The 27010-nt window shown below is 45.4% G+C and overlaps 1 protein-coding gene across 4 annotated transcripts; it reads left to right on the top strand.

Annotated features, from left to right (window-relative positions):
- Positions 1 to 12926: 12926 nt before the first annotated feature.
- On the top strand, positions 12927 to 26562 carry CLU (clusterin). Of its 4 annotated transcripts, none has more exons than XM_081075949.1 (10): positions 12959 to 13068; positions 13615 to 13739; positions 16593 to 16724; positions 17981 to 18129; positions 19206 to 19376; positions 20578 to 20989; positions 22095 to 22199; positions 24919 to 25148; positions 25886 to 26061; positions 26306 to 26562. In XM_081075949.1, the coding sequence occupies exons 3-10, from the start codon at positions 16631 to 16633 to the stop codon at positions 26313 to 26315; spliced, it is 1347 nt and encodes a 448-aa protein (XP_080932075.1). In that variant the 5' UTR covers positions 12959 to 13068; positions 13615 to 13739; positions 16593 to 16630; the 3' UTR covers positions 26316 to 26562. The 4 variants fall into 4 exon arrangements, with proteins under 4 accessions (XP_080932074.1, XP_080932075.1, XP_080932077.1 ...); XM_081075950.1 differs by lacking the exon at positions 12959 to 13068 and adding an exon at positions 13201 to 13452; XM_081075948.1 differs by lacking the exon at positions 13615 to 13739 and having other exon boundaries at positions 12927 to 13068.
- Positions 26563 to 27010: the final 448 nt, after the last annotated feature.

Raw genomic sequence — 27010 nt, 5'->3', positions numbered from 1 at the left:
TCAGGCTCCATGCCAAGACTTTGGCATGGATCAGGAGAGCTGCTCTGTAAACGTCAGGGAGATATTCACATCAAAGGAACCTTTACCTAGGCAGTTGTTACCTGCCTATTGACTTATTTAATCCTCACAGCAGCCCTATGACATAAGTGCTATTAGAGTCTTCATTTTTCAGAGGAGAAAACTGAGGCATGGGGAGGATAAATAATGTGCTAGTAAGTGGACATCTTGGGATTTGAACCCAGATAGGCTAAATCCAGCTTCTCGGGGCTTCACCATGACACACCACACTGCCTTTCATAGAAGGTACTCAAATATTTGTTTTTGGAGAGAACAAACACGTGACTTGTGGCTTTCTCCATGCTTGTTTTTTAGTTGGCTAGATCCAAGATGTGTGGTGAGAAAAAGGGCCTAACCTTGGTGCAAGGGCGTACCCTCTCCCACCCCTTTGGGACTGGAGGATATTTCTACCTTGAGGTGTTGCTATGACAATGCAGATGCATCAGCAAAAAAATGAAAGATACAAGGGTCTGGTTTGTAGCTGGGCCCCAGATGAGCAGAACTGGATCCCAGACCTAAAGAGTTTCAGAGGATGAACTCCAGTTCCAAACGGACTCTGGGGAGAGGGATCCAGCACTGTGGAGTGGCTGGAAAGAGCTGGAGATGAGTTGGCAAACACCAGGGGCCAAAGCACCAGGATAGTTCAGAGAGAGGAGAAGGCAGAAAGAGGAGTGTAAAGGGTGATCACAGATTACAGGTCAAGAAGGGAGGAGACAGATTTCCCTAGATATTGCATAAAAGCTTTCAGCTGCAGTTTCAAGCAATTTTACCAAGAGCTGGAGAGATGGACCCAGGGTCAACTGGATCCTCTCTCCCTGAGAGATTATGGGACTATCTCTCTGAGAAATTATGGGACTATGTGGTGACAGAGTCCCAGAGAGCAGTTTCCAGGCTCTCAGCCTCACGTGGAAAGGTGCTGGCTCGGGTAGATGGCCATCAGCTGTGATTAGTGGCCATCCCGTTACCAGTAGCCATTAGCCACTGATATAGCTGCCGTGGCTAAGCTAGCAAGCAGGGATTGCAGTTAGCAAGTGAGGTTGGTTGACAGAGAGAAGTGGACGGCAGGTTGCGGATCGTGTGGCTCCTGCTTCCTGTGTCTCCAGCCCAGCCGCCAGTGAGAATATAGTGGTATGACTCCCCTATCTATGGTTCCGTGGGTGTTCCTTTTTGGCCTCACCATGTCCTGCGTTCTTGTGTGGGGAGTGGGAGCTGAGACCCCGCGTGACACCCTGCATGACAGACTATTAGGATGTTGCTCAGTTATGACTACAAAGCAGAGGCCCAGCACCAGGCAGGGTGGGATTGGGGGGGTGAGGTAGGGGGAACAGCTTAATAAAGTTTTAACTTGAGCTGGGGTGGGGATAGGGTGGGGACAGTTGACTGAGGCATAAGCCAGACTTATGTTGAAAGTCAAAGGAAATAGCTGACGAGCAGAGATCATGGGGGTGGGGGGGAATGTAACCACTAGTGGTGGAAACTTTCGTGTATTCATGAAGAGAGAAAGTCCCACATTAGTTCTTGAGCAGTGTTGTGATTTGTTCAGAATAAAATCTCCCAGGGAGTGCCCTAGGCTTTCCTTGCTTTTTTCTACTTCAGGCAAAAAACCTCTCGCTTTCTTCTAAAGCTCAATTCTCCCACCTATGCCTTTGATGTTTTCCTTCCATGCTCCTCTCCAGCCTTAGAACATCACTTCAGCTTTTCCTTCTTAGATGTAGCTTCTGCCCTCAGTGCTCACTGCAATTGCTCCCTTTCTCCTGGTTGCCAAATGTAATAGGCTTTTCAAGATTCATATCCTCTTCAACCATTTTGTAGATTTGACACTGTCAGTAAGGATTCTCCAGAGAAATAGAAGCAATCATTGGCAGGCTGGAGACCCAGGGGAGAGTCGGTGTTGCAGCTCAAGTCCAAAGGCAGACTACTGACAGAATGCCCTCTTGCTCTGAAGAGGTCAGCCTTTTTGCTATCAAGGTCTTCAACTGGTTGGACACCACATGATGAAGGGTAATCAGCTTGACTCAAAGTCTACTGATTTAAATGTTAATCTCATCTAAAAACACCTTCAAATCTAGAAGCATCTAGAATAATGTTTGATCAAATATCTGGCTACCATGACCTAGCCAAATTAACACATCAAATGAACCACCACAAACACCATTGGCAGCTTCTTCTTGAATCTCTCTTCCCTGGTTTATCTGATCCTACATACTTCTGTTTCTCCTTCTAAACTTCCTTTTCTCAAATGGCTTCTCCTATTCAATATGTTTTCTAAATACGTATAGGCATTCCCTACCCTTATATTAATTAGTGAAAGTAACACTTGCTGCTATGGCAACAACCCCCCCCCCCATCTCACTATCTTAATACAGCAAAAGTTTATTTCTCACTCACGTTACAGTCCAATGTGGGTTGGGCAGTTCTCTTCCAAATGATGACTCAGGGACACAGGGACCTTCCATCTTGTATCACCACGATCTTCAACATACAGCTTTAAGGTTGCTATAAAATGCAAGAGAGAGTGGATTGAGCTCCAATTCCAAGGCTCCAAAACTCTCCATGTGATTCTGTCTTTTCCATCAGTCCTAGAAGTGGTTCCAGTCTCAAATGGAGGAGCATGGATCAGAGCATCCCAATAAAAATGCCCATTTGGAAAAGGGAAGAATAAAAGACACAGAGAAGCTATTGGTCTGTGGAAATTTTGAGATCCCCTCAGACAATGTAAAGTCAGCAGAATATAGATTTTCACCTTTTCAGCCTCAAATATCAGGTTCTTCGCACCCTGCTACCCAATCACTAAGCTCATGCTGCATATTTATGTTTTCATTACAGTGACATTGTACAGTGTCCCATTTCATGACAACAATTTCTATAGTAGGTAGAACAAGTAGCACTAGCTCTAACAAATAAATGCAAGGTTCTCAGGACAGTACAATGACAGTTTATTTCTCATTCATATCACGATCCATTGCAAGTTGGGTGTTTCTCTTACAAATGTTGACTCAGGGATCCAGGCTTCCTCCATCCTGTGATGCCGCCATTTTCAATAGGTAGCCTCTAAGGTTATTGTAGAAGGGGAAGACAGATTGGAGGATTATGCGTTGGAAATTATCAGGGGAGAGGCCTAGAAGAGGCATACCATGAATATCAGCCACAGTCCATTAACCAGAATTCAGCCACATGGTCCCAACCCAAGGCAAGGGGGCTGGGAAATAGCCCTTAGCTTGGTTACCACGAAGAAAGAGGGATACATGGATGCTGGTGAGCCCTGTCACTCATTAACAAACCCTTCTCCAGCCCAGACCTTTGCAAGGTTTTTTGCCCTTTCTCCCTCAATAAGCGCTCTAATGCCATAGATTCAAACTCCATGCAGTGTTAGTGCTTTTTCATGCCAGTGTTTCCCCCAAATAATCCTTTGGAAGCCAAAGAGTAAGATATTTTTGGAAGGCAGCTATGTTCACCACTGTACCACCAATGCAGCACAGGAGTAAATGCTTTTGAAGGGACACAGACAGCTGACCTAAGGTATTTCAAAGCAGTTTTCAGCAAAGCTGGCCATAAAGGAATATCTAAATTTCATTTTCCTATTGGCTCCGATTTAAAATAAGTAATAGAAATCCCTGGGAAAGAATCTATCAACATTCTCAATTGAAGACGTTTGTCCAGAGAAGTGTTAAGTTGGTCTTTTTCGGCCCATTCTCTGAACTATGTGATATTTTCACAATTCTTAAATTTCTTATCTTTTATTGTTTCCTCCCAGAAATTCACCTGAGATGTCTATAGATTCTTGCCTCACTTTACAGTTACTAATACTGGAATTTTTGAGTAAAGTAAAATTTTGATTAAAGTAGTCCTCCCTTAACTGGGGGGGGGGGGCGTTTCAAGACCCCTCAGTGGATGCCTGGAACCGTGGATAGTACTGAACTTTATATATACCATGTGTTTTTTTCTATGCATAATACCTATGATAAAGTTTAATTTATAAATTAAGCACAGTAAGAGATTAACAACAATAACTAGTAAAATAGAACAATTGTAACAATGAATGTACTGTAATAAAAGTTATGTAAATGTGGTATCTCTCTCTCCCTTAGATTATCTTATTGTACTGTACGTGCAGCATGGATACACTGGACAAAGGGATAGTTCATGTCTCAGGTAGGATGGAGCCGGATGGTGTGAGATTTTATCATGCTACTCAAAATGAAGTGAAATTTAAAATTATGAATTGTTTATTTCTAAAATTTTCCATTTGATATTTTGAGACCTTGGTTGACCACAGATAACTGAACCCACGGAAAGCAAAATCGTGAATAAGGGGTGACTACTGTTATCAGTGGCCAAGGGGTGTCTTGCAATACTACTCTTTAACAGTAGGTGATGCTAGATAATATGCTATATAATATGAATTATATCTGCTATATAATATGAATTCTTCTAGGCTGACAAATCCTTAAAAAGGGCTTCAGATTATCAAATTAATATCTTATTTCATGAACTCTGTAAGGGTGAAGTTCTGAGAAAAGCAGTTTAATTACATAGTAGGATGCTTTGGGGCTTGTACAAATATTCCAGAGGAATATGAGCAAGGACAAACTACTTAGAGTGTTCATCTAAAACAATTACAAATGCAGGAAGAAAGTGGCTAACTTCATTTGGGGCCAGATTTAAGTGAAAAAAGAAGGAGCTTTGATGATCTGTAGGAAGGAGAAGACTCTTTTAAAAGACAAACCACCCACTGGACAATATAAAGGGCTTCCTGCATGAATCCCACAATTTAGATGACTGCAAATAGGACTGGAAAAGCCCTGTATCTAGGTGGCCAGGAACTGAACAACTAAAAGTGAAAGATTGGACCTGGAGGGGCATAAATGCTTTTGATAAAGATACTCTCCAAAGGATTTGGTACATAGGAATTCCTTTATATCAGGCGTTCAAGAGGTTGGGCTTTTAAAATTATAAGAAGGGTCCTAATGGATATTTCTGTCTATACTCTGGATGGAGACCCAGAAGTCATACTTATTTCTTTGTTTCTCATTCAAAAGTGGAAGAACAAAATTCAGAACAATTTTGACAGGTGTCTACAGTGCATTTATAAAATTCAAGAGAAATACATTTAAACCCTACATTGAGATTTGCCATCAATTGCACCAGCAAAGGATGATGTTTAGTAATTCAGAGAGAAAGATTGAGTTGATGTTTGACCATGTATGGCTTCCATTAATTTATTCAATAAACACAAAGACAGAAGCTGTGCTAGTGCTGGGGATATGTTCCCTAGCCTCATGATATCACAGTTTTGATACAACTCAAAAATAAAGTGAGACTGCTAAAAAAATAAATGGGATTTTAGAGTGTGCTAATTGAAAAATTAATCCAGAAAATTTAACAAGTAGTTATTAAGCACCTGCTGTATGTTAGGCCATGTCTTAGAGAATGAGAGCACAACACCGAATAAAAGAGGGAGAATGTTTAAACTATAACCTGATAAATTTCAGTATAATATGCTTAGTCAGGATTTCTCTAACTTTTCTACGGTCATACTGATGAAAGTAACAAAAATTTGAAGTCTTTTCTTTTATTTAAAAAATGATATAAAAGTTGCGTGCCATATCATAGTGAAACAATATTTGTTTTAATATAAAAATAACAGTTTTCTTGGATTGGAGATGGGGGAGGTAGTGGGCTAGAAGAATGGTGAAGTGTATTGTAGAGGATGGCTACATTGGGACTTTTTGTACTATTGGATATTTTAAAATTACATGCATATTTTACTTTGATAAAAGAATAATTCAGGCCAACTCGGTGGCTCGGGCGGTTGAAGCTCCATGCTCCTAACTTCAAAGGCTGTCGGTTCGATTCCCACATGGGCCAGTGGGCTCTCAACCACAAGGTTGCCATTTCGATTCCTCGACTCCCGCAAGGGATGGTGGGCAGCGCCCCCTGCAATTAAAATTGAACAGGGCACCTTGAGCTGAGCTGCTGCTGAGCTCCCTGATGGCTCAGTTGGAGCGTGTCCTCTCAACTACAAGGTTGCTGGTTTGACTCCTGCAAGGGATGGTAGGCTGTGCCCCCTGCTACTAGAAAACGGCAACTGGGCCTGGAGCTGAGCTGCACCCTCCACAACTAAGATTGAAAGGACAACAACTTGACTTGGAAAAAAGGCCTGGAAGTACACACTGTTTCCCAATAAAGTCCTGTTCCCCTTCCCCAATAAAATCTTTAAAAAAAAAAAAAAAGAAAAATTCATTTAAAAATAAAAATAAGTTTAAATTACTTCTAAACATGTTATGCTTCTACATAGGAAGAAAAATATAAAAATGTGAATTCTTCCAAAACCAATATGTGTATGTAATTTTGCACATATTGAACCTAAAAGTCGAACTGGTATTTCAACTCAGCATGAATAGGGTGGTTTATCTGATTAATCATGTTGACATAATTAGCTATGTACCTGCTAGGAAATAGAGTTAGAGCCCTGCCTCACCACTCTTCTCCACACACATACTATCAACACACACACACCACAAACAGACATACATATACACACATCAAATCACACACACACATCAAACGACACACACACAAATTGTAACTAAAATTCGAACACTGTTTTTTCAATTGGACAAAATTAAATTTTGTACAGAAGAATTAATGTCCAAGAATAGCCAAGAAAATTTGTAAAGAGAGACTGAGGATGATTATCTTCTCAATATTAAATATTGTTTTAAATATATTGCAATGAAAACAATGTGTTACACATGAATAAAGATATAAATCACAGAAATGAACTAGAAAGTCCTAAAACAAATCCAAGTTTATTTGGGAAACTTCATAGATGACAAACTGGTATTTCAACTCAGCATGAATAGGGTGGTTTATCTGATTAATCATGTTGACATAATTAGCTATGTACCTGGAAGGAAATAACGTTAGATCCCTGCCTCACCACTCTCCTCCACGTGTGTACTATAAACACACACGCACCACAAACAGACATACATATACACACATCAAACTACACACACACAAATACCACATACACATTTCATTTGGATTAAATATCTAAATTCTAAATATAAAAATTAATACAATAGGAAGCTAGAAGAAAATTAGGATAATAACTCTATATTATAGTGAAAGGAGGACATTCTTAAGTAAGACAGGAAACTTAGAAACTAGGTCAAAAGAGATAACAAAAGAGATAAATTTCACTGCACAGAAAACTTTAAAGCCCTCCATAGTCAAAGGTAAAAGACATATGGTAGCTTTGTAAAGACATTTGCAACATACTTGGGGTTACTTTATTTATTTAAAGTGGTCCTATCAATTGGTAGAAAACAGAGTGAGTAACCCAATAAAATGAACAAACAAACAATGTGATAAGGAAAGTCATGAAAGTGGTGTCTGGGGGATTTGTTTGGAGACTGAGATTGTCTTTGCCAATAGTTGAACAGAAGTTCGCTGTAGGAATTATAATAATCTCACAAGACCAAAGCATACAGGATAATGTTTATTAATAAGCCAATGAAGAAATAACATACTCCAAAGCAGTGACAGATCTATCACACTACAGTTCCAGGCAAAGGGAGATGAAGGACTCAAGTCCGAATTTAGTTGAGGTGTATCTTTGTATGAGTTGGTACTCAGGAGAGATGTCTTAGCCAATTGAGAGCTGACATTCAGCTGCCAGCATGAAAATGAAAGTCCCTTGTTCCTAGAGCACCTGGCTAGGGAACAATGGGCAAGCTGATCTCTTTCGTGGGTCTACTGCACAGTTTTCACCGCTACTGGTAAAAGAGTCGCCTTTATCTTGGCAGCAGTTAATGCCCCAAAGGTCTTCAGAGAGCTATTTAAATCAGCAAAGTGTCGCCTTGCCCAGACCAAACACTATGGGGAGGCCTCACAAACTCTTGATATATAAAGCCTAAATGTCCCCTCAATGTGGTTGTTTCTCCGCATGTTTTTATCAATAAGCTCCCAGCAGTGTCTGTCATCAGCTGAGCTACAGAGTGCTTATCTGTGACAACAGATGTCATGACAATATCCTGACACAGCTTCCTCAGTAAACTTAAACTACTTAAGTCACAAGTAACTGGACCAAAACAACTTCACCTACTTCACAAACAAGTGGATTTGAAATCATATGAAACCAATACACAGTGAGAGGAAACTTTATTTTTAAATGAATACAACAACCAGATGAAAACAATAATCCGATGACTAGATTAAGGTAGCAAAATGTCATTTTTACCCATCAGATTGGCAAAAATTCAAAGGGACAACAATATCCAGCAATCTCAATTTGAGAATCTACCTTATACCAATAAAGACACCAACATATTAGGATACATGCAGAAGGCTGTTTATTGTGGCACAGCTTACAGTGACAGAAAAAGCTGGGACAGGAGAATAGCTGAATAAAATATGCAGCTACTGAGGAATGTGGGTTAGACCTATGTGTTGATTTGGAGGGATATCCATAGTATTTTATTAAGTGGAAATAAATTTCCAAGCAATATGTATAATATGATTTTACATTTATTTTCAAAAAGAAAAGGTAAAGGGCATAAAATCTTATACATTTATGTATGTAATACATATTCTAAATATACAAGTATATTATATATATACATTCTAATTATAAATGTGTGTGTACATACACATATACATATATATATATATATATATATATATACGCATTCCTTCAAAAGTATGACATTCAGAGAGAAATTGAAAAAAGACAGATGAAAGAAAGAGGAAGAAAGAGAGAAGGAAGATTGATTACTCATTAAATATTAACTTTTCTCCCTAAATCTTTGGGTAAGATTGCAGCCAGTTGCTTCTGTGTCCTTGTATACTCTCAGCACACCACTGTCCCCAGGGGACAGTGTGTTAGAACATAATAAAAAAATTAAGCAGACGGTGCCTTGGGGGTTCAGGAAACTCTTTATCATGGGCTCATCTGACCAGCCCAAGCTGGTGGCTTGTGTTTGTACCTAAAGCCACACAAAAGGGACAATGATAAAATGGAGCAACCTAGGAGCAGGCATGAGCAGAATGAGGTACCTTGCGACCTCACTCTATGAGAAGAGGGCAGAGGACCTGTATAAATACATTTAAGCTGAGATGGAATATTTGTTTTCTAATGTTTGAAGGGCTGTTCTGTAGAGGAGGGGATAACAATATATAGTGTCTTAGAAATAAGATAGACGACAGAAAAGAAGTTAGAAGGAGGCAGATTTCAGCTCAACGTAAGCAGAAACCTGTTAACTCAGATTTCCGTGATCCCCAATTTTCTCTTCTATAAAATGAGAATAATACCACATACTCTTAACAGTGACGTAGAGCTGTAGTGAGGATCGAATGGGCAAAGTGTAAGCCAGCAATCTGTAAGCTTGGAAAGCAGTGGTCCTCAGCTTGGGCTGCACATTAAGATGACTTGGAGAGTTGAAACAAATCCTGGCTGCACCCCAGATTAATTCAATCATAACCTCTGGAGGTGGGACTCGGGCTTTGGTAATTTTTCAAGCTCTTTTCAGGTAATCCCATTGTATAGTTCCATGGAGAACCACTGATCTAAAGTAAGTATTAGTTGGATTCCAAGTGGTTGTGGAAAACAGATTTGACCCGAGGCAGATCTGCTGGCCAATTTTTAAAAAATGCCCATTAATCTAAGAATTGGAGCAAAAGTTTAGAGCTGACCAACTATGGAGTGAAATATAAACCACACAGCCAGTCAATAACGTGATTAACAGTGAAGATAGTGTAAATAATATTTGTCTCCTTGTAGGCCCATGATAAGCAACCCAGGTGAGGTTACCCTCACCTCTTTTCCCAGAAAGATCCTAGATGGCAGGATAAGGGAAACACAACGGATGGAGTGCTTGTAGACTTTGTAGGGAGGTCCCGAAAAAGCACTTGGGATTCCTCTACAGCAGCTGTGGGCTGATTTTGTTGTATATTATTTTATTACCCATGATTTTTTTCTTGAACCTGTCATTGAATACACCCATTAAATAATTGGAGCCTGGAGAGTGGATTCCTAATTACAGGCCACAGGGTACTGCTCTTGTTCATTTCTAGCTTATTCCAGTTATATATATCAGTGATGGTTACGCTGTCATGCTAGTGGCACTGAGCCGGACACAATGGCGGGGGTGGGGCCACATAGCCAGGATATTAGAGCAGGGGAGAGGTGGTGGGCATGAAGAGACAGATAAACGTAAAGTTCTTTACTTTCCATCTTCCCCTTTCCTGATGTTTCCTACCTTCAAGAAAAGAAATCAAGCTAAAAACCCCAAACCTGAGTGCCAAAGTCCACAATGGGAGAAGAAATGATTAAACAGCAACACTGCCAGAAAGATGACGAATTCTCTATGAATCAACCGAGTGACTCAGCAGCTAACTAAGAGCTAATCCAGAGTGTTTGGGCAAGGGACGGGTGGTCCTGGTCTATTCTGTGGCCAGTCCTTTGTGAGATTGTCAGGTCCACGGCTGGGCCCAGGGCTTCAAGAGAGGCAAGGTCCAGAGGCCAAACTGCAAACAGTGGCCTTGAGGGCAGGCAGCCATAAGCCTGAGGGTCACTGGGAGAAGCCAACTATCTGCCTTCAAATGTCGGAAGGACTAGCAGAGGAGAGAAGGATTGGATGTTCTGTGTGGTTCAGAAGACAGAACAGGGCTTGGGGCTAGCCCATGCAGGAGCTAGACTTGGACTCAACAAAAGAACCTAACTCTAAACAGCTTTACTGGGCAAACCGCTTGCACGGAGATAGTGAGCTTCCCGTTACTGGGGGCATTCAAACAAAGGCAGGATGACCACCTGGTAGGGATGTTGGTTGGAGATGGGGAGGTTAGGAATCAAGTATTGTGGGAGGGCTGAACCAGTGAACCTCTATGATTTACTGAAAATATTCACAATCCAGTGATGCATTTATGGTGCTTCCAAAAATGCGAATTTTCCCCCTTAAAGTCAAATCTTCTGAGCCTTGTTTGCTTAGTAGCTGGAGTAATCAAGTCATTGTTCCCAGGGGACCATGGTGTCTTGGCTGTGAATCATGTTGTTTTCTCCTAGTCCCTTCTTCCCCTCCTCCCTTCCCTTACTTCAGCTGACTAAGGCCGATCTGCTTGCCTGTCCATTTTGATTTTTAAAAATATAATTATCACAGATTTTGCCTACTGTGCCAGATGCTAGGGGAGTCACAGAACAGAAAAGTTACAAGAAGTGTGCTCAAAAACAATTCTTCTGACCTCAGGCATTGATGTGCTAAGGAGGAGGCAGTTTGCATAAAAAAATGTAGCTGTTACTGATAATTAGACTTTTTTTTTTTTTTAAAGAAAAATAAAGTGAACCCTCAGGGGAGAACTATCGCTCCAAACTTTTGCTGGGGTTGTCTTTCCTTCTGGACTGATGATCTCACACTTGGCACTGTCTCAGGTTAGGTTGAAGGGGGCACCTTAGAGATTATACAAACCAGATTCCTCATTGTCTAAAAGGAGAAACAGAGACCCAGGAGACAAAGTGATTGGTCCAAGGTCACCCAGCGCCTCACTGCAGAGCTGATACTGCAGTGTAGTCAGAATTCCATGCATCCAGCTCAAGTTCCCACCTTCTTCACAGGCATGGAAGCTTTCTCCAGGCTCCCTCTTGGAGAGAGGTGGGGTCCTAATTGCCCCTGGGGCTTGGATGACCAGGAACTGGGTCTCAAGCTATACCTCAAAAGCAATAAACAGGAAAACTCAGCCTTGACCATATAGCTCTCCTCTAAATCCTTTTACCTTAAGTGGTTTTTCAAAGCCAGGCACCCAAACCAGGCTGCCTACACCTGCAGAGACCACTTATCTTGCCCCATCAGTGAGAGAACCACCACCCTCCAGCCCCTTGCCCTTTTTTAGTGCTCAAACATCCTGGGGTGGGGGGGCAGAGTGAGTAGTTCTACTTCTCCAAGAAGTAGCTATACCTGAGGGGCTTCTGGATTGGTCCTCTCCCAGACAGGGATGGTGTGCGATGGCCCTCATCCCTGTCACATGAAAGTCCTTGGCCAAAGGGAGGAGAAAACAAGCTTCCTTTCCTCCTGTCAGCAGAGGGAACTTGGGGCAGTAGGAGACAGTGAGAAACAGGACTTGCAACATAATTTTTGAGGCTCCGTGCAAATGAGAAGGTGGAGCGCCTTATTTAAGAACTGTTAAGAATTTCAAGACTGTAACAGTAATGCATCAAACCCAATGTAACAGTAATGCATCAAACCCAATGTGGGGCTGCATGGGCTCCATGAAGCCCATTCTGCTTGGCTGGGTCCCAAGTGGATGGGGACAGTGCTTAAGGTCCAGGAATCAGGGAGGCCTTCTGGTTGCTCAAATATATGCTCTATCCCGCCCTATAAACATATTTCTGTCTCCTCTTGGCCAGCAGGTCACTGTGACGGCTCCAGAAGTCAGCGTTTCATACTTCACGTTTTCTTCTCCAGCACAGCACCCCTCTCCATCCCACCCTCATTATTTCCGATACTTTTCTACTTAAATGAAACAAGAGGAATGGCACATGTTTAATAGGAAAGATTAACATTCAGTAGGGCTGCGGAACGGTGAGGTTTTATTTCGGACCCTAGGAACAGCCAGGAGCGCAGTGGGGCCCCTCCAACCCGGAGGAATACGTGTCTGTTAGTTAACTGAGGCACTTCCCTCGGGAAGGCGCCGTCCCCCAGCTCTGCGCCCCGGGGCAGCGGTGCACGGCGCCTCCCAGGGTCTGTCTCCCCAGGAGCCCGCTCGGCCTTTCGCGGTGCCGCTGCGCCCCCCGGCGCCCCTGGCTGGGAGCTGCACCGGGTCCCTGCACCCCCACCCCCTACCCGCTTCCAGAAAGCTCCCGGTGCATTCCCCGGCATTCTTTGGGCGTGAGTCACGCAGGTTTGCAGACAGCCCCAAAGGGGGAGTATACGTAGCAGAGCTCTATAAATACTGGCGCTGCACTGTGCTCAACACGTCGCGTCGCCAGAAGGAGCACACGGGTACCACTGACCGGTGAGATGTCCCCACCTTTCCTACCCCTGCGCAGAGCCGCTCCGGGACCCACGGGTGGGCGGGGGTGGCAATTAGGCGAAGAGCGGATGCTCGCTAGTGGTCACAGGCTGTCAGCTGGAGTGGAGGGAGTCTGGGAAGGTCGGTGGCTGGAGCCCCATCGCCAGGCAGCCAAATTGCTGGGGACGGTGCACAGACTGGACTCGGCTCATTAGCTCCAACCATAATTCTGCGGGTAACTAAGACAGGTGTAACGATCCTCCTTTTGCAAAGACGGGGGAAACTGACACTTGGAGAACTGACATCTATTCGAGAGGCCCGGGGTACTGAGTGGAAGAGCTGGCCTGCACGTGGGGCCTTCCTGCAGCATCTTCCTTCCTTGTAAAGGTACCATCTTCAGCGGTGGTTGTCAGGTTGGGTGCATGAGTCATCTTGTTTGCTTCAGAATTTTCTCGGTCTCTGGGTAGTGTGTTTATAAGTATGATGTTTTGATTTAAGTACATGTTGCCATCACTTAAATCCTACTCTTTTTGCTTCCTAATATACTAGGGTACATCAGAGGAAAGTCACACAACCTACATCAGACCTCAGACGTCTGATTCAACCGTCTCATTTTATAGATGATAATCTGAGGCCTGGAGAGGTTTAGGACCAGCTGCAAAGATAAACAGCAAGTAGGTGTCAGAACTGAGATTAGAACCAAAGCCTCTTGCCCTTCCAGAATTTCTGGACTTAATGAAAAAAAAGAAGCTGATTATTATTATTATTATTGGAGAGAGGTTAGGAATTTACTATAAAAGGGTGCTAGTGAGAGTGTTCATTATAATAATAGTGGGAAATTACAATTTACATGTCCAACCATGTGGGATAGCAAACTAGAATACATCAGGAAACGGACTATTCCACAGTCACAAAAGTGTGCTTTGAAAGAATATTTGATACCGTGGATGTAAAGGATCTGATTATATACAAATGCATAAGAAATAGAAGGAAATATACCACAGTGCTGATACTTGCCTCTGGATAGTGTGAATTACATGTGCATTATTTTTTCCTTTTCTTTTTGGTTTACTTTTCTATATTTGGGGAGAAACTAGGTAGGAGTTTGGCCCTTGAGCTTTAAACCCCGTGGTTTATTATCTGTGTGACCACTTCACTTAGGTCCCTGTGTCCTCTCCTGGCTCCCTCTGCATGATTTAAACCCTCCTAGGAGGGGAAGGCTGCCCAGTGGTGGGGAAAGGAAGGCTTCGGGTGGCTGTCTAATCAGAGAAGTTGGCAGCAGGTGCCCAGGCTAGGAGATGAGAGGGGCGGCGAGTCAGTGCAAAGGGGTACCAGGTCGCTGTGCTGCCACTGCTAGTGCCACCCTTGGACTAGCCATTGTGATACCACCTGCAAGCTTGTTAGAGAAAAGCAGATTCTGAATTAGAAGCAGCATTATAACAAGACCCCCAGGCCATTCACAGCCAGTCATTTTACTAAGGCAAAGCCACACAGCCACGGAGGGACAACAGGTGGCCTCTGTGTGCCTGCTTCTGTTCCTTTGCCCCTCTCCAAACCTGCCATCTGCAACCACTTCCCCGAGACATATTGCCAATGCTCACACTTGGTCCTACATCAAATTCTGAAGTAGTCAGAATTCACTATGATTATATAAGACCCTTTGTTTACAGAACACATTCACATCTCTGAGGTCTACCTCAGGTCCATTTTACAGACGAAGAAACTGAGGCTCAGAGACTTAAGTGCCTCGGCATCAAGGAAAGAACACTGGGCTGCGGGGTTGGGAGAACTGGTTTCTCATCCTTGGGTTGCCACGAGCTTGCTGTGGGCCTTGGGGGAGCCCCATCCTGTCTCTGGGGTCAGCCCCCCCTCTGGGGTGGAGGGACTGATCTCTTTCCTGGCTCAGAGCTGGATGGCTCCCCATGAACCCCAGGTTCCTAGTGGGAGACCCTATACTGGCTGCTGGGTTTCTAGACTCCTCATCCAGTGCTCTTGCCTTTGGCTGCCCTCCTTCTCCCTTCTTCAGGGTCCAATGTCCTGCCTTCTGGATTTCTCCAAAGTCATTGTTACCAGGGGCCTTGCCTGGAATGGTGTATTTCTCTGGCTTTGTCTGGTCTGGCGAAGGCTCTGTACCTGCTTCAGACATTTCAGGCCTCAGTGAGCAGCTACGGCAGAGCCTGTCTGACCAGGACCTTCTGGTGGGCCTGAAATAGCATCCTGGCTCAGACACCCACGCTGTGTTTGCAGAAGGTGATGACCCACTGTTTCTCCCACGCTACTCCTGTGCTCTGTGCAGTTAGTTTGGGAACCACAATTCGGTTGCGTTACTAACTACTTTTCAGGAGAGGCTTGTCTTATTAGTGTTCTACCCAGCATCCAGATGGGCCTGCTGAGCTGAGAGCAACTTTTGGATGTGCACGATTTCAGGAAGGGGGCACCCCACCTCCTCGTTCTGTTATGGGAAATGGGTGAATTCAGATAAGCAGTTGGGGGGGAGGTGCGGATTACAGGGGGAGGGGCTTCTGTTTTATGTAACAACTTCAGCTTCTGGGAAAGGGTCTATTGTGTAAGACCAGGCTGTGCCCAGGCTCAGGGCAGCAAGCCCAGAGCGGTGGCAGGGGCACCTTGGCAGGCGCCCTGCTATGAGTTTAGAAGGACTGGGTCATGTGAACGGTCCCTGGCAGAGCAGAGGCACAGGTCTTCCCAGAGGGATTGCTCCTGAGGAGGCATCAGAGCCCAAAGGCCCCTTGGTCCCAATGTTAACCCTTGACTTTGCCCCTCCCCTCTCTACTCCCTGAAGAGAATTGTCCTTCCCTCCTGGCTTTACTCTTTATTTATACCCCCAATCCATGCAGCCTGGCTCACATCTCACATGAGGGGTGTCAAATGGATTTATTTTCCAATGCTGACCCAAAGGGTTAGCTCTCAGTACCTCAGACTCTTGAAACCAGTTTTAGGTGGTGCTGAGGCTCAGTGGGGAGAAGTATTGTGATTGGTGATGCTTGCTGTGGCCAGATTAGTGATGCATGTGGCAGGGGGGCTCTCTGAGCTCTGGAATGCAATCCCCATTTGATGGGGGGACAAGAGAGGGCGCTATAAGTGATCTAAGGGAGGTCTTTTCAGGGTTTGAGCAGGTATCATCAGACAGACCCCTTTCTGGATGCAGACAGCATGTCTGCCTTGTTCAGACACATTTACCTATTATGGGGAAGGAGGAAGAGGAAAGCTTGGATCTGAGCCCAGGGCTCTGACACCAGAATTCTTGTTTCTTCTGTCTTAGGCTGCTGTCCTGTGGTCCCTCCCTGTACCCACTGCCTCTACTTTCTTTTGAAAATGTCTGTTGGCAAGTTTGATCTTTTCTCCCAACCTCCCCGGGTATAAAAATGCAGCGATGCCAGCTGAGAGAGGATAGCTAAGGGCAAGGTCTCTGCACGACTCCTGGAAAGCTGGTGCAGGCGGCAGGCTGGGCCGGAAACCAGCAGGCTGTCTAGCTGTTACCATGACAGTGTCCTGTTCTCTATAAACAGAGGCGTGCTAGGATTCCAGTATTGGAGAAGGAGGCAAGATGAAGACTCTACTGCTGTTAGTGGGGCTGCTGGTGATCTGGGAGAACGGGCAGGTGCTGGGCGACCAGGAAGTCTCAGACAGAGAGCTCCAGGGTAAGTAGACGGCGTGTCCTTCTTGTCACCCTTCCTGTCAGGGCCCCAAGGCTTAAAGATCATTTTATCCTGTGCGTCAGGTCTGGTTTGCTCTGCCAGGCTCTTCTCTGAGCCTCCTCTCCCCTGCCCCCGGGCCTCGGCTCTTCGAGGTCAGGTTGGCTTCCAGGCATTTTCAGGTATCTCAAAAGCCTTTTCTAGCTGCTGTGTCTCATTCGGCTATTCCCTTCCCAGTCTGCATGGGCTGGTGCCCACACCTCCTCCATGAAGGTCCATGAAGCTTGGACCATTTGGGCCTTTGTGGATCTTCCTTTTTTGAGTTCTCCTCATTCCCACCCAGAAAACCATGCTCCGTATATTGAATGATCACTCAATCTGAGGCTTGTCATTTTTTCAGAACCCAGCTGGTGGTCCCCTCTTCTGCCACGCCTTTCCTGAAACCTGTCCTTCCTCCACTCCTCTCTCGCCCAACTAGCTGACCCGTCCTTTGGGTAGTAGTTAAAAACCGAAACTTCAAGATCAGAGCCTCGTATGAGTCTGTTTCTGCCACTCGCTAGCTGTATAACCCCGTGCAACGATCTTGTTCTCACTGGGCTTCCCTTTTTCCCACTTATGCACTGGGGACGGTGGTGGTGCCAGCAGCATGAAGAAAATGCCCGTGAGGTGTTGATCTCAGTGCTTTAGCTGGTACTTTGTTGACATCATCTGATTGCATTTGTCACAGGATTGTGTCGTTGGTGACAGTCTCCTTGGGGAACAGTGCTATTAACTCATTTTTGTGTCTCCATCACCATGTATTGGAGAAAAGAAATTCAGATGTTTGGTTCAACTGAATTCGAGAAAGACTTGTATCCAAAATAACAGTATTCCATATTTTGATGTTTAAGAGGTTACACTACCAGGATTTTTTTTTTTTTTTTCTCCTTCAAATTCTCTTCTGTAACTGGGCAGGCTTGTTCTCCAGCCTGCAGGCGCAGGCATAGTGCCACATATCCTCTGGGATGTGCCTGGTCCCGGGGTTTGTGTTTCTGAATAGCTGGTGTGGTTGGGTCTCAGATCCTGGGCCCACAATGAGCCCTGTGATAGGAACTTTTGTCAGGGCAAAGCTGGGGCCCGAAGGCTGCCTGTCAGGGGTTTCCCAGCCTTTACAGCCCCTGGATCTAACAGCCTTTCTGACCATTCCAGTTGGTTCCAGGGTTATATCTCCATTGTCATCTCTTCCTCTTGCCTCATTCTACCTTCCTGCATTTCTCTTGCAGAAATGTCTACCGAGGGTAGTAAATACATTAATAAGGAAATTAAAAATTCCGTCAAGGGGCTGAAACAGATAAAGACCCTAATAGAACACACAAATGATGAACGCAAATCACTGCTGAGCAGCTTAGAGGAAGCCAAGAAGAAGAAAGAGGTAAGGAAGAGCCAGGTGACCACATCCCCACTTAGACCTTCCCTACTAGAGGGGAGGGTGAGTGGGGTCCTGGCTCCTCTTGGGTTGTCCTGCTGACCCTTGGGATGCCTTGTTGACCCTCGGTCCTTCCAGGGCTGTGTCACCTGGTGCCGGGACTGTAGTTAAAAAACCAGGAGGGTTTATTTGCTTTTGAAAGCTTCAAAGGGTGAGATTTTGGATCTGCTTTTGTTACTATCCTGGCCCAGAGCCTGATGCCCAGATTCACTACAATAGATTTTTCTAAACCCTAACTATGGTCATGTTTCAAGGTAGGCTTTGGATAGGGTCTGTCAGAGGGTAAGACGGGGATGGCACCTTACCTTCAGAAAGCCTGTCTCGTGTGTGTAATACTTCGGGGGTTAAGGCCGGCACACACTGTATTGCCCCATGTCTTTGTAGACTGTTTTGGTTTTGTTTTTTTGTGGGTTTTTTTCCCCCACAAATTCATATGGGATCAAATATCATTAGGCAGAAGGATTTGTCCTTTAAGGTAGGAATTCTTTGGCATAGATTCTTATAGAATTATTGGATCAGAGGACATGGGCATGGTAGAGAGTTTTGGTAGTTGTGGTGACATTGATTTTGAAAGCTTGCCTATTCCTGTTGCATGCCAGGGACCATGGTTCCGCTAGAAACATAAGCTTCAGGGAGCTCTAGAAGCTTCGGAAGATGACATTTAAACACCAGAAGTGAGCACAGGATGTGAGGTATAAGTGAGAGGTAAATCCTGGGGTAAAGACTCTTGAGTGCAGTGTCCGATAAGATGTCCACGTGTGTCCACATGTTCGTGGCTGGAGAGGACTAAGCGACAGCTTGGTCTTGAGGATGAGAGGATGTTTAAAGCTCGGTGGGAAGGGAATTCCAGGGAGGCGACAGAGGGAACGAATGAGCCAGAGTAGGGGTGGAAATTAGCACACCGTGGCCGGCCTTGGGAAGGTCTGCCTGGGCGGTGGAGGGCCCAGCATCACCAGGCCTGCTGGGGAAGGGTGAAGCCTGTGGTTTCTGTGTGGCTCACCCGGCCTCATGTTCTGCTGTAGGAGGCCCTAACTGATACTAAGGATACTGAAATGAAACTGAAGGCGTCCCAGGAGGTGTGCAATGAGACCATGATGGCCCTCTGGGAGGAGTGTAAGCCCTGCCTGAAACAGACCTGCATGAAGTTCTACGCACGCGTCTGCAGAAGCGGCTCGGGGCTGGTTGGCCGCCAGGTGAAAAGGGAAAAGACAGTCCTTGAGAACAGCCTAGACTATGAATGGGGGAATGAGGAAAATGAAATCTTTCTGTCATTCTGCACCCAATTCCAGTGTGTGTGTGTGTGGGGGGGGTTTCCCACACCACGCAGTGCTATGACACCAGCAGGGCATCTCATAGTTGAACTCCATTCTGACACGGTCTACCCGAGATAGCATCAGACCCACAGAGGAAGGTCTCAGTCCTCCAAGACTGCCCCCACCCACTTCAAATGCCAACCAGAAGTCCAGATTGTCACCTGTGCTTCTGACTGATTGGCTATAGATGGAAGGTTCCAACCACCCCTTCCTACGGTTTGATGAATTGACTAGAGCAGCTCACACAGAACACCAAGAAACATTTTACTTACTAGACTACAGGTTTCTTATAAAAGGATAGAACTCACGAACAGCCAGATAGAAAAGATACATAGGGCAAGGTATGAGGAAGGGGTGCGAAGTTTCCATGCCTTCACCTGGCGTGCTACTCTCCCCAAATCTCCACATGTTCACCAAACCTGGAAACTCTACACACCTTGTATTTTGGGGTTTTTATGGAGGCTTCATTACATAAGCATAATCGATTAAATCACTGGCCTCTGGCTATTGATTTAACCTCTAGCCCTTTTTCCCCTCCCCAGAAATCAGGGGCTGGGACTGAAAATTCCAACCCTTCAATCCTGATTGGTTCCCGTAGCAACCAGCTTCCATCCTTAGGTGTTTTCCAGTAGTCACCTCATTAATGTAACAAAAGACACCTTTATTGTTCTCATCACCAGAAATTCGAAGGTTTTTAGGAGCTTTTTGTAAGGACGTGTGGAAGACATATATTTCTAGTTATAAATCACAACATCAGAGCTTCATTTCCCATGCCAGATGCAATTGATTGGGGACCACTGATGGCCAAAGAGGACAACAGACTCGTTTCAAGGGATGGGCTTTGTGAATGTCTCGGCCTCACAGGTCTTCCTAAATTCTTCCCTGTTGGGGTGGGTAGAATAGAAGGGCATTGACCTGACAGTTCAGAGACCAGCAGGGCTGTTGGTCATGTGCTATGTGGCTCTGAGTACCTCCAGATGCTGTGAGGGGCTGGGCCTGGTCCTTCTCCACCAGAAGGAGGTGCAAGAGGCTGGCACTCCAAGTGAGCTTCTCCTAACGGTTTCCCATTCTGCCATCACAGCTTGAGGAGTTCCTGAACCAGAGCTCTCCCTTCTACTTCTGGATTAACGGGGACCGCATCGATTCTCTGATGGAGAGTGACCGGCAGCAGAGCCACGTCCTGGATGCCATGGAGGACAGATTCAATCGGGCATCCAGTATTATAGACGCACTTTTCCAGGATAGATTTTTCAACAGGGAGCCCCTGGACACCTACTATTTCTCACCTTTCGGCTCATCCCCGAGGAGGTCTTTTGACTTCCATCCCAAGTCTCGCTTGGCCCGGAACATAATGTCTTTTCCCATGTTCAGACCCCCAAACTTCCCTGACATGTTCCAGCCCTTCTTTGACATGATACACCAGGCTCAGCAAGCCATGGATGCCCACATCCTTACACCATCCTACCAGTTCCCAATGCCGGAATTCACAGCAGGTTAGAAAGCTGTCTTGTTCCTCCTACGAAGGGATGGAAGAACTAAGTTTGTTGTTTGTTGAGAAACCGATTATATGCTAAAAACTATGCTGGGACTTGGCATGTGTCATCTCGAATTCCCCCCAACAAGCCCGTAAGGGTGGTCTTCACTCCATTTAAGGAGTTACAATGACGGAGAGACAAAGGAGTGTGTCCAAGGTTTTGCAGCTGGTTAAGTGGGACCCAGTCAAATCTAGCCCTGCAGTACTTGGAATCTGTGTTCTTTTGTGTTTAACATGTCCCTTCCAGCAGCTGATAGGCATTACATTGACTCTTCCCTATTGAGAACCAGACCCCTTTCTCTTGGGAACTCAGGTGGCTTTCTGTGGACACCATTCATATATTGGTGACAAATTATATAAGCAGCCCATATTACCGTTAAGAAAACTCTTTATGATTGTAACCTTAGGACCTGGTAGAGAAATGGTGCACAGTGAGTATTTTTTGAATGAATGAAGTCTGGTAAGGATATGAAAAGCCAGTGCTTTCAGAAATGAGTTCCTTCATTGAACCAACAGACATGAATTGGTCAAGTCCATCTCCTACGTGTTGTAGTTTGGCACCAGGGATTTGGTTTGAAATGGATTAGAAGGGCAGGAGAGTGCTGAATTCAACCAGCATCTAATGTATATCCATAACAGAGGTGGGGGGAGCCCTGTGTTATAAGGAGGCTTTAAGGAGGATCCCATTCCTGCCTTCAAGGGGATTGCTGACTGGCTAGGGGGAGAGAAAGGAGCCAGGTAAAATACAGAGCAAAATGCGTTGTGATGCCTCAGAGAAGTGCAAATAGTCAAGGGAGTGTGGAGGCAGGAGAGGGCTCGTCAGGTAGAGATGGTGGGAGGGGAGGCCATACCCAGGGGAAACCCCGGGAAGCACCTCCTAGTGCTGCAGGGAGCCCCGATCAGAGCCCTGTGTCTGCAGGCAAACCCCAACCTGCTCTGCCTACGGAGCCATCTCAAAGTTCCAGACAGTAGAGTGGAAGGGGTCAGAGAGGTCGGGGTAGCCCATCCTTGTGTTGCTCTGTGTGGTCCCTCAGCCTGACTCCCTCTCCCTCGTGTGTCTCCAGAAGACAACGATAACCGCTCTGTGTGCAAGGAGATCCGTCACAACTCTACGGGGTGCCTGAGGATGAAGGACCAGTGTGCCAAGTGCCAGGAGATCTTGTCAGTGGGTGAGTCGGGGAGGCTTGGGTCCCTGGTACCTCAGTGGGGCTGCCTCTTTGTGGTCAGACAGAAGAGTTCACACTCCAGCTCCGCTGCCTTCTAGCTGTGGCACCAGAGGAGGCCCTCGGCCTTGCTCCGCCTGGGCCCCTTATCTGTACACGGGGGTGAGGGTGCAGAATTGCCCCCTGAAGTCGGGAGACTAAGTATATAAACTGCCCACCGCGTCATCCAGCGCGGGGTTCACAGGCAGTCATGTTTTTATAGCTGTCCTCCTTTGATTTCCCCCAGTTATTCTTGCCCCAAGGGACAAGCACGGTAGACATCTTTATTTTTCCCTGCAGACCATGACATTTTAAGTAGTGTCTTTTCTGTTTAGCAAACACTTACCATGCACCAGGAACTGTTCTAAACACTTTGCAAACAATTACTCATTTCCTCAGAATGACTCTAAGTTGGGCACAGTTATTGTTCCTGTCTTACAGAGGTGCGAAATCAGTCAGAAAAAGGTTAAGTGACTTCCCATGCCTGAGAGACTAGGTGTTTGGGGTGTGCTCTTACCCGCGCTTTGTGTTCTGTCCGCAGCACACGTGGGTCACATGGGTCACTGCTTGTGATCCCTGAGCTTCCCAGCAACACTGTCTTTGATTGGTCCCTGAGGCAAAGCAATAGCTCCCTTCAGTTGTTCCCCCTCTGTTTTATCAGATCTGGACACTGCCTCGTTTCTTTCTCCTTGGAGATAACACTATAAAAGCACCTAGAATAGCTTTCTGGCCCACAAGAGTCTATGCTCAGAAAGTGTTAATTCTTTACCTTGTGAATAGAGGATCCACCTTTTATTGAATACGTGTAGGTTTACCAGGGCAAGCCTTCAGAGTCTGGTTAAAAATTCTAGCCTCATTCCTATAATTTTAGAAGCCACTGCAAAATAAAGTGTTCTGAGAGGCTGCAGCATGGAGACGTGCCGATCAGTACACAACCACGCCTCTTGGGCTCTTCCCATAAAATGTCCTAGTTAGAATAGCATATGTTACCTAGTACCTAGTACCTTGCCACAGGAAAGTTAGTCATGTTAAGGCCAGAAGAAAAAAACGTACAGATGCCTAGGCCCAGATGGGCAGTCACTGACCACAGCTTACCTAAACAGCCACCTTCTTTCCTTCATCGAGGAACACTTACGATCTCTTATTTAAGGCGCTTGTGACCATGGGAGCATGCACTGGCTGGGGACCTGCGATTTCTCAACATCGGTACTATTGACATCTCAGACCAGATGATTCTTTTTCTCATGAGCTGTCCTGTGCACTGTAGGATATTTAGCCGGACCCATGGCCTCTACCCACTAGATGCCAGTCGCTGCCACCCCACCTCCTTCCCAGCTACGATAACCAAAAATGTTTTCAGACCTTGTCAAATGTACCCTGGGGGGTGCAGCTTTGCCCCCATTTGGGATCCACTGCCCTAGACTGAGTCTCCGTTCTCAATGACTTTTCTTATTTTTCATTTATTTCCTGGTGAAAAGAGTTACAGTTCTGCGTGGTGTCTCTGTTCCAATCCAGCTTCTTGTTAGTAATTCTATTTCTTGTCCCACCTAACCTTTTATTTTAATACAAATGATTACATGTAATGTAATCATTTAATGCAAATAATGACATATAATTACCATAATTGATTACCACTCTTCAGTGTGCAAAGATCTCCTTTCCCCTGACTTGCCTGGGTTTGATGTGGGTTTGACTTGCCTGTCCTTGGGATATTTTTGAAAAATTGAAGGAGAGAAAAAGCAGTTGTTTTTTAAACAAATCGTGGGTAGTTGCCAGTTCTTATCAATGTGACAACCTGCAGTGAGCGCTCAGGAACCAAAAGGAATGAACTCTTATCTTTCCTGCTCTCCTGGTGACCTTGGTGACCAGCCATGCTGGGCAGGTGGGAAACCAGGACCCCAGCCACGAGGCTGCTGTGCTTTGTGACGCAAGGGTCCTGGCCATCTCTTCTGCTGCATGGACTCTTAGGGCCAGAATTTCCAGCTCTGCAGGTATGCACAAAAAACAAGCTCGGGGAAATTTCCAGCCCCGCAGACTCAGACTAGGAAGTTTAGGAGTCATTCCTGGCCCCACAAATTGTTCATTCTGTGACGTTAGGCAAGTGATTTACTTTTGTGGGCCTCCATTTCATTATTGGTAAAAAAAATAAAATTATTATTGGTAGTTCTTAGAATACATCTGATTACTAGAGATAATGGATATCTGAAGCACTTATGTGGCATCTGGTACATAGCAGGTGCCACACAAATGGTAGCGATGAGTAGCATTCCCCGTCTCTGGAAATGATTCACGGGGGAACGAGAGCAGCCAGGGCAGCTTCAGGTCTGAGCACGGAGTGTGCCCTGAGATCCGAGCTTCTCAGACTAGTTAGTGCTGTTTACCACCCGTCTCCAAGGAGAGAAGGGTCTCGCATCCAAAGATAAATCAATGATGTCACCAAGCACACTGTGTAGTTTAGCTGACACTGTTTTCCAGAGCAAGACTTTCTTAATGAAGGAAGCTGCATGTTGATTTACATTCTGGGACAAGCTCTTTATGTTGTCGCAGACGGACGACAAACGGTTTGGGGACTGGCGCTGAGAATAACTCTACTTTAGGTCCCGGCTGCATGAACTGGGTTCCATGTGTGGTTCTTTTTAGCTTTCCCTTCACATGTCTGCCTTTTCTGTTTTGCATCTTTGGGCAGATTGTTCGGCCAGCAACCCTGCTCAGAACCAGCTGCGACAGGAGCTGAACAGTTCTCTCCAGCTTGCAGAGAAGTTCACCAAGCTGTACGATGAGCTGCTCCAGTCCTACCAGCAAAAGATGCTGAACACCTCCTCTCTGCTGAAGCAGCTAAACGAGCAGTTTAATTGGGTATCCCAGCTGGCTAACCTCACTCAGAGCGAAGACCAGTACTCTCTCCACATCACCACGGTGAGTCCTGTCCCAGCCATACACTGCAGCTGAGGGCCCAAGGTGCAATCTGCAGGCAATGTGACTCTCCTCTGAGGGTGAAATGGGATGAAGGTATTCAAGGGGGTGCTTATGCTTTTGATGGAGTATTTGTCCTATGGCAGGAAACATAAGACCTTTTTGTATATTGTTGCATGGAAACCTCATCACCCAGTGATGTACAATTTCATGACCCCATTTTACGGATGAGGAAAGTGAGAGAGGTTCAACAGCTTGCCCAAGGTCAAATAACAGATAGAGGACTCACCTGGGCATCATAACCTATCTGCCTGCCTGCGACGTGCTCTTTCCATGAAGCTGCCTTGCTGTCCTGTGCCACGTGGAGTAGCTCATGAATTGATGGCGTCGTTCCCTACCAGATGAAAAGCTTCTCTCTTGCACTAGGAAACTTTTTATTTTCTTTCCCTGATGCCTTTTCCACCACAGCTTGGCCAGCGGCTGCCCAAAGAAAACACGGTGGCTTGGAAACCATTTTTTACTCCATGGGTCTTCCCCTGTGCTGGTCATTTGTGGTGGCATTTTACACTTACCGACGAGGATCTCTGAATTAGAGCATTTATATTCACAAAGCTGTACACATGTCAAAATTAGTCAAATGCAAAGGGGGTCAACTGTCCAGATTTAAGCCTGACTTTTGTTGCAAAATGAGTCCAGTTTGGCCAATGTTTTAACCCTTCACTTACCTTTCCCCCTTCTAGGTGGCTTCCCATTCTTCTGACTCCAGTGTTCCCACTGGCTTCACTAAGGTGGTTCTGAAGCTCTTTGATTCTGACCCCATCACTGTGACAGTCCCAGAAGAAGTCTCCAGGAACAACCCTAAATTCATGGAGACGGTGGCAGAGAAAGCTCTGCAGGAATACCGCCAAAACCACCGGTAAGTATACAGGCCTTAGCTTTGGGGCCCAGCAGTCCCTGGGAGCCCAAAAAAAGGCTGAGTACCCAGCCTGGGAATGACTGTTCCTGCAGCCAGAGCCCAGATATAAAGCCAGGAAACCACTGGCACTTTTAATTTTCCTTTGGAGGATGTGCTTTCTTGGTGGATAAGAATTTGAATGTTGGTTGTTGCCTTTCAGTGAACATGGAGCCCTCACCTTCCCCTCCCCCTCCCTTTTTTTCAGGGAGAAGTGAGATGTGAATGTTGCTTTTCCAAGTATGGGGCATCTGAGTCCAGTTGCTCCCCCCCATGAGCCACAGACCCCCTAGAGAGAGCTCTGCATGTCACCAAGTGACCAGGCCCTGGCCTCCAGGCCTTCCTGATCCCCACCCAGCCTCTCCTCCCTGTGGATTCTGCAATCTAATGCCTGTTCCTACTGATCACAGGAAGAACTTTCCCCCGCATGTCACTAACTCAATAAAACTGCCTGTATGCTCTGGAGTGTCCTCTTTTTTGCTTGGTTTTTCTACCTCTCATACGTCTTCATTTTGGTATAGAAAATAAAAAAGTAGAAAAGAAAAAGCAGTGGCTAAGATGGTAGTTGAAAACAAAAGGAGTGTCACAATGAAGTTGATCCAATTCAAGGATTTCTTGCTTTTAAGAAGAGAGATGTGTTCTAATAGCCAACTAAAATAAATTTCTGAAAAGTGAAACTTTTCCATTCCATTATAAAACTTTTGATGTATTCTGATTCGGGTGAAGGGAATATTCTGAAGGAATAACATTGAAAATTAGCATGAGGAAAGGGTCATAATAAGGCATACTGAGTAATACATAATTGATATTTTCCTTATGGAGACTGTAGTCCCCAAAAGACAAAATGAAGCAGTTTTCATTTCAGTTGTAAGAGCCTGGAATCCCTGTGGCACCTTTTTAACTGGCATTGCTT

Source organism: Rhinolophus hipposideros (genome assembly GCF_964194185.1).
Source record: "Rhinolophus hipposideros genome assembly, chromosome: 16".
Lineage (NCBI taxonomy): Eukaryota > Metazoa > Chordata > Mammalia > Chiroptera > Rhinolophidae > Rhinolophus > Rhinolophus hipposideros.
This window is presented reverse-complemented; position numbering and strand designations above follow the sequence as displayed.

Coding starts and splice junctions, on each gene's coding strand:
- CLU (XM_081075948.1), top strand. CDS start 16,631: ATGAAGACTCTACTGCTGTTAGTGGGGCTGCTGGTGATCTGGGAGAAC. Junction 18,130..19,205: donor AAGCCAAGAAGAAGAAAGAG/GTAAGGAAGAGC, acceptor GTTCTGCTGTAG/GAGGCCCTAACTGATACTAA. Junction 22,200..24,918: donor CCAGGAGATCTTGTCAGTGG/GTGAGTCGGGGA, acceptor ATCTTTGGGCAG/ATTGTTCGGCCAGCAACCCT.